The sequence below is a fragment of the Citrus sinensis genome, chromosome 8 (genome assembly GCF_022201045.2).
Source record: "Citrus sinensis cultivar Valencia sweet orange chromosome 8, DVS_A1.0, whole genome shotgun sequence".
NCBI lineage: Eukaryota > Viridiplantae > Streptophyta > Magnoliopsida > Sapindales > Rutaceae > Citrus > Citrus sinensis.
The window spans coordinates 11,771,559-11,782,746 of record NC_068563.1 but is presented as its reverse complement, the minus strand read 5'-3'; the positions used below and the strand labels follow the sequence as shown (position 1 = coordinate 11,782,746).

Genomic DNA, 11,188 nt, shown 5'->3' with positions numbered 1-11,188 from the left:
TACCCTTAACAATAGTTTATAAACGAAAATAACTATAAAAAAAACCAAAATTATTGGTGCAAAAAGCACAAACCCTATTTTTTGACAATTTTATCCTTGTCAATTCTAAAAATTTACAATATCATAGGTAAAGATTATGACTATTTCATTTTTAAATTTTTAATTTTATCTTTCTTGTATGAATTTTAAGGAAATATCAATAATTTAAAGAGGATTTTTTAATTTTTTAATTTTAATTTTTTATAAGAACTTTAAGAAAATATCAATAATTTAAAAAGTGTAAAATAGCTAATAATTTTGGTTTTTTTTTTAGTTATTTTCGTTTATAAACTATTGTTAAGGGTAATATTGTCTTTGCACGGTCAACTAACGGTCAATGTTAAACTTAACTGACGGTAGGGGGTTTTTTACAAATAAATCAATTCTCGCCATCTACTTGCAACAAGCCCAAACCTCAGGGGAGGTTTTTAAAAATTACCCAAAAAAAAATCACTGGCCAGGAGGCTTCGATGATGGTGCGGAGGGGTGTTGAAGCTCGAGAGTGCGAAAGAGTTGCATTTGCCCATTTAGAATCTGTTGCTGTTGTGCAAATACCCGCTACTACTCAGAAAGTATCTGCTTCTGAAATGCCTCAAACTGGGACTGAAGTTCGCTTTGATGTATCGATATGGAATGAACTTCAGTCAATAACTGCTGCATCAGATCCTCTAGGCCAACTAAAGATGACAATGGAGCATCAGAACGACGGGGTGAAGCTTGTGATCGCACGGAAGTACTAAGGTCAAGAAGCCGGTCGGGAGGAAGCACATCATTAAAGATACGATCATTGGAGGGAGCAAATTCCGTGGCTTTTTTCGTAAGGTTTCGATTCTTGACCCACTAGCCACTTTCCCAGACAAAGCCCAAACTGGCAATGACCTCGTCCTCTAACTCTCTGCTCTCATCATGAGATGGTTCAGATATCGGGACCCGGAAATGCTTGAGGATACAGGTATTTGGGGTGTTAAGCATATGCTAAAAGATAACATAGCCCACATTAATTTTTCTTCCCACAAGAATGCTAACCTCATCACCATGTCCCTTTTGATGACTAATTACATGCTGAAAAACACTATGCAGGACTTGAACTTGAAGAGGTAAAGCCTGGGATTTAAGGGCAGAGTTACAGAATTGTTCCGATAAATCAGACCTCCTACATATGTTTTGAACAACATCTACCACTAAGTACTAGGGATGATCAATCCTACTTCTAGATGTATACACATGGAATCCCTCATCCTTGGTTCTAAGAATCATGTTTAAATCCTTCACATCAAATTCAATAAGAATTCCAGCAATGTTGGTAACAATCCTACTTGCAGTATTAGAAGAAATAATCATATTGGAATAGAACACTCGCACTAAGTTCAAATAAACTGGTTCCCTAAGAACTAAGGCATTTTCCCAGCCCATATTGACAAGTAAAGTCCTAAGCGTTTTGTAACAAATCGATAAATTATCAAGTTTATCCATATTGACATAGCAAGAGTGAATAATGAACCTTGTCTATGAAAAGTGAATGGAGATGAACTCTGGAATGTCCTCAGTGAGTTCTTTTTGCTTCTTGGCTAATTGATTGGCCTTTGATTTGTCACCATCAGCCATTGTGACAAAATCCATTATACCCACAATTGTCAAACTCAATTTGAATCATTTTGGCATAAAAGATAATTTTGATCCCAAGCATATGTTCATGGAGGATATTTAAGTGAATGTCTAGGCTTAATTTGGTGTAGAATGAGGAAAAATAGCTATAATCTGAGCAAATAAGAAACGGGTTTAGGGTTTGCAAATTTGGAGATTTTGAAACTGAATGGAGAAATTGTGTCTTGAGAGTGGAAAGATGGGGTTTAATGAAAGGAAAAGGGATCACGAGGCTTGATTTGGCAAGAAATCGGGTGGCAAACAAAGAAATCTAGAGAGAGAGAGAGAACTGGGAAACACAACATTAGAGAGAGAGGAATGGAATGAGTGACGAAGAAGAAGAAGAAGAAATGATGCTTCCTATAAACAAAACCGGCTAGCCACTTGATATAAAACGGTTAGTCGGTTCATTTCCATAAAGAAGTCGGTTAGCCTTTTCATCTCTAGCGACTAGCTGGTTTTCCCAAAAGGGTGCCAACAAATCCTGAAATTGACTAGCCGTATGATATAAAACGGCTGGCCATTTCAATTCAAAAAAGATGCTAGTTAGCCTCTTCATCTCCAGCAGCTAGTCGATTTTCCAAAAGGGTGCCAACAAATCCCGAAATCGGTTAGCCTCTTCATGAATAGCAACTATATGATTTTCCCACAACTGTGCCTCTTTATCTTTCAAACAAAAATTGACCAATTCCAAAACCATTTTACGGTCCCAAAAAATTTGAAACGCCATTTGTAATGCATGCACCATGATGGTTAACATTATGTCATCACAATTAAAGCGTATCACAACATTACATCTTAAGGAATGTTAAAAAAAGCTTCAATTAAATACATGTCTTTTGATTAGTGAAAAGCTTCAATTAGATACATTTAAATACATGTCTTCCGATTAGTGAGAAGAATTGTCCGAGGCCACATCTCGAAGTGCATGGTGGGATATGGAAGAAATGTAAAGGTATTCCTTCCCACCGATGGTGGCATTGATGAATTATTCCAGAAGTGATCTGTGGATTCATAGCACTGTTGAGAACTACTCCCACATTCATTTTGGGTTTCAATTTCATACAAGACTTTAATGTTGTAGAATGAAAATTGTTTACTCAAGCCAGCTAATATAGATGTACCCCAACATTGGCTTCGCTACTCCTGCAAATAATCATTCGTGAATAAAATTTTATTTTGTTGCCATAAATGGATCAAACAATCAACAACAAATATAAAAGCAACTTACCTCACGCCATTACTAGCAGTAGGATAGCATCTTGCTGTATGGCCAAACGCTACACTTCCTATTGTTTCTAGGGGATTTTTTTAATCTTATTGTAGCACCTTTTGTCCTCACCACAACTAGATCTAGTACCCTGAAATTTGTTTGTGGACTGTATGCAGGACTTCAAAAGCTAGTTCTCTGTCCTCCAAATAGTTCTTGAAATTTTGATGTCAATTGATTGATTGCAGATAAAGCATCTTTATACGAGTGCTCGTTTTTTGCCACATAGAAACATATTTTGTTAGTTGCGGAAAGCATTGAATCTAGCAACATTGGAAACCTCACTATCAACTTATGATCGTGCTAAGCTGCACGATGTATAATCCTTCGCCTTTTTTGTCCACTGATGAAGAATCATATTATTACGAATATTTCTAAACTGTTCCACTTTCATGACATGAAATATGTGTCGACATGGGATTCTAGCAAAATCTATCATTTGACAAGAGCAATCGATTTTGTTAGTGGGTTTATTATAAACCACTGTCCACTTTATGTTTACATTCCCAAATTGTGTCAGTGTGTAGTAGTGAGTATAAGTGTAGTTCAAGGCTTCAAACTAAATCAAAGTGGCTTCTTGACGAATTTCTTCCCTAATCCAATGGAATACCCTAATTGGGAAAACATATGTAGCATGCTTTTCTAGGCTACATAAGTGTGTGGTCAACACAGGAATTCTAAATTTTGTTTTAAACTCATCTTCAGCTTCTGTGGTCCGAATGTTGCAAAGTGCACGATCAATTTGTAGTACAAATTCATATAATTTTAACATGTACTACAAAAAATAATTGAGATAACAATTCATACTTTCACACCATTGAGTGCTTCGCATACCGACGAAGAATGCTCCTTTAAGAAAAGCTTCGGCCCATTTATGTCGCTTTGCATACATTTTTTTAACCCAACCATGTTCGTGCAACTTGAACTCATCAACTAAAGCAAACCACCACTGGTCAAATTCACGTGGACTCATGCCTGTCAACATATGATCACAAAATTTATGAGTGAAGTCTTTGTGTTTAATATTTTCTTGTACTTCATCGCCATCAGTAATCATAGAGTTTAGCTTCCGATTACCAAAAAAGTTTGGAGTAGCCATGTGCCGTCTGCCAATAGGGCAAATCCAAACACTGTAGTCCTACGATAATGGTTAGTGCCAACAAGGGTCACAAGTGGTTTCTAATATGCATTAGTTTTGTATGTCGCATCAAATAGCAAAACATCACCAAAGCATTCATAATCATACCGTGCCATATAGTCGGTCGAAAACAAGTTTCTTAGCCTATTCTCATCATCTAATGTATACTCATGATATAGATCAAGATCATTATTAGATTTTGCCGTAAAATATGCTATAGTTGCCACAAAATCAGTATCACCAATTTCAGCACATCTATATGCATCTAATCTATTTTGCAAATCCTTACACTTGACCTTGAGATTTTGTGAACCCCCAACTTAATCGCCTATGTAATCCACAACTTGGCATGTCTTTACACCAACATGCCTCAAAACCTTAGCTTAAGCAAGATCTCCTTCACTAACATGATGATGTGAACAAAGGAGATGTACTTTGTTCGGAGAAGTCAACAGATGATTGTGCTCAGTTCTGGATTCTGTCACAGTTTACTTGCCATTGGAATTGTCGTAATTCACTCGAACTGATGCTTTACAACCCGTATGTGTTATTGGTTGTGGTTCCCGCACTCTATTATCATTTGCCAAATATTTTTCAGCCTTATATCCTTCCAAATTACAAACCCACCCACCGATGGATCATAGATAGTCCAAACTTGGAACGACGAAGCTCATTTTTTATAACACTAAAACCAAGCATTCTTGAATAGTTCATGTACCATGCATTTGCATCTTCTACTGAATCAAACTGAGCTCCAAGTACATTGGTCCAAGGTAACTCAAGAACATTAGAGGATTTACTTATCTGTAAATCCTAAAAGGTAATAGCATGAAATTTCACTATAAAAATCAAATACAATTACAATGGGTATATTTTAAAAAATCAATTGACATTCATCCAACAGCACACATCATTCATATATTTTAAAAAATTAATGAAAATGACATCAAAATCTACTTGCCATAAAAATAAAATAAAAACTAAACTGAGGTGTGAAGATTAAAACAAGTATTTAAGTCATAAACACTTACTTGAGGAACAACACAAATTTTTTCAACAGTTGAAATTTGCACCTACAGTAGCTATGGAGGTGAAACAAAATCTTAGTCCAAGGTGAGTGAGTTATGGTGGGAAAGTGGCATTTAAAATGAAATATATATATATATATATATATATATATATATATGAAGGAATGGACAATAACATTAATTGGTTGAATAGTGAATGAGTTATAAATGCAACAATAAATATACTGCTAGAGTTGTTGGAAAAAATATAAGTACGTTTTCAAAATACATACATAAAACATTAAACAAAACAAATGAAACAAATTACTTAAAACATGCAACACTGAACATACAATATGAGTACCTCCGTAACAGTGAACATGCAACATGAAACACAAAACACCTCACAGTTAACATGAAACCTAAATGTAAACATGAAACAGGGGCAAAAAAGAAAAATTTTGGGTATTTGGAAAATCAATACATGAAACATTGACCAAGGAAGATGAAATAAATTACTTAAAACATGGAACAATTAACATAAAATATGAGTACCTCCGTAACAGTGAATATGCAACATCAAACACGAAACACTAAACTAAAAAAATGAAACCTAAACGTAAACATGAAATGGGGGCAAAAAACAAAAAATTTTGGGGTATTTGGAAAATCAGTACATGAAACATTGAACTAGAAAGATGAAATAAATTACTTAAAATATGGAACAATCAACATAAAATATGAGTACTTCCGTAACAGTGAATATACTTAAAATATGGAACAATCAACTTAAAATATGAGTACCTCTGTAACAGTGAACATGTAACATCAAACACGAAACACCCAATAGAAAACATGAAACCTGAACGTAAACATGAAACGGGGGCAAAAAAGAAAATTTTTGAGGTATTTGGAAAATCAGTACATGAAACATTGAACAAAAAAGATGAAATAAATTTCTTAAAACATGGATCAATCAACATAAAATATGAGTACCTCTGCAACATTAAACACGAAACAAATTAGGCGGCAGAACCGACCATAACATAACTAAGTATTTTAAATTAGGCGACAGAGCCGACCATAACATAACTAAGTATTTTAGATTAGGCGATAAAGCCGACCATAAAACTAAGTATTTTAGATTAGGCGATAAAGCCGACCATAACATAACTAAATATCATAGATTAGGCGGCAGAGCCGACCATAACGTAATTAAATATCATAGATTAGGTATAAGCAATGACATAAGAAATGAATTTATTAAATATCATAGATTAGGTATAAGCAATGACCACTTAAATATAATAGAATTTATTTTAATCTATGATACTTAATTACGTTATGATTGGCTATGCCGCCTAATCTTTAAAGCGATTTTGTAGACCGTCCATATGCACAAGTCAAGGGGAAAGACAAGGCTCAGCTTTTTAGTTATAACTTAAAATTAAGGTAATTAGGAAAAGCTTACATTTGATTTGTCTAACACGTAGAAACTAGATTAAAAACTCGTTGAGATGTTAAGCACTAGGGGCAACAAAAGCAGAAGGGCAGAAGGAGCTGCAGGGGAGCAATATGCAATTGATCGACTTACAAACGTTGTGTGACGACTCTTGGAAAGAGACATTATAAGGGATGAACCTGCTCAAGCAATGAACAATGCAAGGAGCGAATTTAGAAGATTAAATCCACCCATATTCGAAGGAGGTGTAGATCCTATCGCAGCAGACCAATGGTTGCGAGCCATGGAAAGAATGATAGAAGTATCTAAAGTGCCAGAAGAAGAAAAAGTCACTTGTGTCTCCTTTATGCTACGAGGAGCGGTGGAATACTGGTGGGACTCTATCAAACGAATTCATAATGAAGCAACAATACAATGGGTGGAATTTAAAGAACACTTATACAACAAATACTTTTTAGAGACTGTTTGCTCAGCCAAAAGAAGAGACTTTGTTTATTTATAACAAGGGAGGATGTTTGTGCTCGAGTACATTCGAAAATTTGATAAGCTCTCTCGATATGCCCCACATATGGTTGCAACGGAAGATTTGAAAAATGACCATTTTATGCAAGGATTGCACAAAGATCTGGCAAAAGATTTAAAGGTGGCGGGAGTTCGTGATGGTTCCTTTAACGAACTCATCGATCGAGCTTTGGTAATTGAGCAAGCAGATGAAGAAAAAAAAGGAAGAAAAACGAAAGAATAAAGAAAGTATGGACTAGAGGAATTTTCAAGCTAACCACGAAGGACAACGCTAAAATAATAATAAGAAAAAAGGAATGCTAGTGGTCCAAGATCAGAGTAAAAGCAAGCGCCCAAAGAATCATTAGAAGGAAGTCCCATAGAAACCAACGTGCAACTAGTGCGGCAGAACTCATCCTGGGGAATGTCAAGCAAATACCAAAACATGTTTCAAATGTGGAAAAGAATGACACTTCATCAGGGACTGCCCATAAAATGGTACGGAACAAGAAAAGGCTAATACTCGAGTATTCACACTCACCAAGACTGATGCAGAAAGAAACCCCTCAATAATATCAAGTGAACAATTTATCTCCAAAACTCCTGCATATGTGCTAATAGACTTAGGAGCTACACATTCATTTGCCTCACCAGCATTCATTAGGAAAATCGAAAAATGTCCCTGACATAATAAATAGGCTTTTTAGTGTCATGGTACCATCGAGTAAAATATTAAACTCGAGACAATTAGTGAAGCCATGTGAGGTTAGCATTAGTGGTAATACACTATGTGTTGACCTAATAATCCTCGAGATGCATGACTATGATGTAATTCTTGGCATGGATTGGCTATCAAAGCATTATGCCAAGATAGATTGCAAGAAAAAGGAGGTAACTTTTTGACCACCACAAACGGAATCATTTACATTTAAAGGAGAATGCAAAGAGAACATAATGTATGCCATCTCTGCCTTAAAAGCAGCCAGACTATTAAATGAAAGGTGGGGGGGTATTTATAGGATTTTTTAAGGCTAATGGATGGTTAGGATTTTACCACCATAACTCTTGATCAATGGTTGAGATTAACCTTTATAAATGCCTTACTAAATTCTAGAATTCTTATATTTTCTCTACAACCTTCTCTTACATCATCACTTATGTCATTACTTATGTCATCATCACTTAGAATTAAATATTTTATATTATTATTATTTTAATACTTAAGGGAGCTTGTTAGATTAAAATAAATTCTATTATATTTAAGTGTGACAATTGTACATCACAAAGAAAGATGAAATAAATTACTTAAAACATGGAACAATCAACATAAAATATGAGTATCTTCGTAACAGTGAACATGCAACGTCAAACACGAAATACCTAATAGAAAACATGAAACCTGAACGTAAACATGAAATGGGGGAAAAAAAGAAAAATTTCGAAGTATTTGGAAAATCAGTACATGAAACATTGAACAAGAAAGATGAAATAAATTACTTAAAATATGGAACAATCAACATAAAATATGAGTACCTCTGTAACAGTGAACATGAACATCAAATACGAAACACCTAACAGAAAACATGAAATTTGAACGTAAACATGAAACCGGGCAAAAAAAGAAAAATTTTGGGGTATTTGAAAAATCAGTACATGAAACATTGAACAAGAAAGATCAAATAAATTACTTAAAACATGGAACAATCAACAGAAAACATGAGTACCTTCGTAACAGTTAACATGAAACATGAAACCGTAACGTAAACATGAAACGGGGGCAAAAAAGAAAAATTTTAGGGTATTTGGAAAATCAATACATGAAACATTGAACAAGAAAGATCAAATAAATTACTTAAAACATGGAACAATCAATAGAAAACATGAGTACCTTCGTAACAGTTAACATGAAACATGAAACATGAAACACCTAACAGAAAACATGAAACTGTAACGTAAACATGAAACGGGGGCAAAAAGAAAAATTTCAGGGTATTTGGAAAATCAGTACATGAAGCATTGAACGAGAAAGATGAAATAAATTACTTAAAACATGCAACAATTAACATAAAATATGAGTACCTCTGTAACAATGAATATGAAACATCAAACATGAAACATCGAATAAAAAACATGAAATGGGGGCAAACGAGAAAAAATTTGTGGTATTTCGAAAATAACCATATGAAATATTGAATAATATACATGAAACAAGGCACTTAAAATGTGTAACAATCAATATAAAATATGAGTACCTCTGTAACCGTGAACATGAAACATCAACTATGAAACATCCAACAGAAAACATGAAACTTAAACGTAAATATGAAACGGGGAAAAAATTCGGAGTATTTAAAAAATTAATACGTGAAACGTTCAACATTAAACATGAAACTTCAAGTGTTAAATATGGGACATATTAAATTTTATATGAAATAAATTAAACTTATCTTTTTGTTAATATTTATTTTATTTTATTTTAAAAATATTTATAATTAATTTTTTTCTATTTTTACTTGTCTTTTTTTTTAATTTTTATAATATTATTTATTATATATATATATTTAATTTATTTATATATAAAATACATATTAATGGCAGCAACCGTATGGAAAACCGGTTGCTGAAGTTGTTTGGCTGCCATCTAGGGGTCAATTTATATGATATCATAGCCAAGTCCCGATATCTTTGGTGCCTTGTTGGTTCCTAAAGTCGTTAAATGGAGAATATTAAGGAAAAAAAAATGTAGACCCCTACCTTGTGAGTTGTGAGTGCAGAAGAGGAGAGATAAAAGAAGAGGTCCACATGGTTGGAAGAGATTTAAAGATGTGGATGGACCTCAGGCTCCCATTGGTCCGTAATCTATCCACGATAATTATTCAGATTTCGTCTCTGGATTTCATTATCCGACTTGGCTCTCTAGAAATCTTCCTTTAGATATCTTAAGAACCTGACCAAGCAAGCATTTTACTACTTAGTATTGATTGACAGCCCATTCTGCAGCTACAGAAGTCAAGTAGAGATCATATCTATGGCGGCTGCAACATCCGGGGCTGTGTTAAACGGATTGGGTTCTTCATTCATAAATGGTGGCAAGAAGAGCCAGGCTCTTTTGGCTGGCACGAATAGAGTGACAAGTTCTAAAAAGTCAGTTGTTGTAGCTGCTCTTCCACCTAAAAAATCTTGGATTCCTGCTGTTAAAGGTGGTGGCAACCTCATTAATCCCGAATGGCTCGATGGCTCGTAAGTATTCTCTCTATCTAATCTATTCTTTGCTTGGTTAATAATACATCATATGTCTCGTCGGCCTCAAATACAACTAACTCAAACTCATGTTAGAACAGTGCCTAAACGCCGAACAAGCTAAGAATCAATCAATCTATCTATCTATCCTTCTTGTTTTTTCTCACATTTTAATATTCTACCATATAACTTCGTGCGCGTCTGGGGCGTGTCTGTGTGTTTAGTCTCCCAGGTGACTACGGATTCGACCCACTTGGGCTTGGAAAGGACCCAGCATTCCTGAAATGGTACAGAGAAGCAGAACTGATCCACGGACGATGGGCAATGGCTGCAGTTGTTGGGATATTCGTCGGACAGGCGTGGAGTGGGATTCCATGGTTCGAGGCTGGAGCAGATCCTGGAGCCATAGCACCCTTCTCCTTCGGCTCACTCCTGGGAACCCAGCTTCTCCTTATGGGTTGGGTTGAGAGCAAGCGGTGGGTTGATTTTTTCAATCCTGAATCTCAATCAGTTGAATGGGCAACACCTTGGTCAAGAACTGCTGAAAACTTTGCCAATGCGACTGGTGAACAAGGCTACCCTGGTGGAAAGTTTTTTGATCCCTTATGTTTGGCTGGAACAATTAAGGATGGTGTCTACATTCCTGACACTGAGAAGCTTGACAGGCTCAAAGTTGCTGAGATTAAACATGCTAGGCTTGCTATGGTGGCCATGTTGATTTTCTACTTTGAAGCTGGCCAAGGCAAGACGCCACTTGGGGCTCTTGGTTTGTAAAACATGCTTATGTAGATAACTCACTGATTGGTGTTAAAGCGTAATCAATCGGATGTATATGAGTTCCCTCAATGAGAGTTCAATTTGATGGGGTTAGTTTGGGATTCCAGTTG

General features: G+C 35.4%; 1 protein-coding gene across 1 annotated transcript; it reads left to right on the top strand.

The window, feature by feature from the left end:
* The first annotated feature begins 9,790 nt into the window (after positions 1 to 9,790).
* Positions 9,791 to 11,171, top strand: LOC102609463 (chlorophyll a-b binding protein CP24 10A, chloroplastic). The gene is made up of 2 exons (XM_006493956.4): positions 9,791 to 10,301; positions 10,526 to 11,171. Exons 1-2 carry the CDS (start codon positions 10,090 to 10,092, stop codon positions 11,073 to 11,075), a joined length of 762 nt encoding a protein of 253 aa, XP_006494019.2. The 5' UTR covers positions 9,791 to 10,089; the 3' UTR covers positions 11,076 to 11,171.
* The last annotated feature ends 17 nt before the right edge of the window (positions 11,172 to 11,188 follow it).

Coding starts and splice junctions, on each gene's coding strand:
- LOC102609463 (XM_006493956.4), top strand. CDS start 10,090: ATGGCGGCTGCAACATCCGGGGCTGTGTTAAACGGATTGGGTTCTTCA. Junction 10,302..10,525: donor CCCGAATGGCTCGATGGCTC/GTAAGTATTCTC, acceptor CTGTGTGTTTAG/TCTCCCAGGTGACTACGGAT.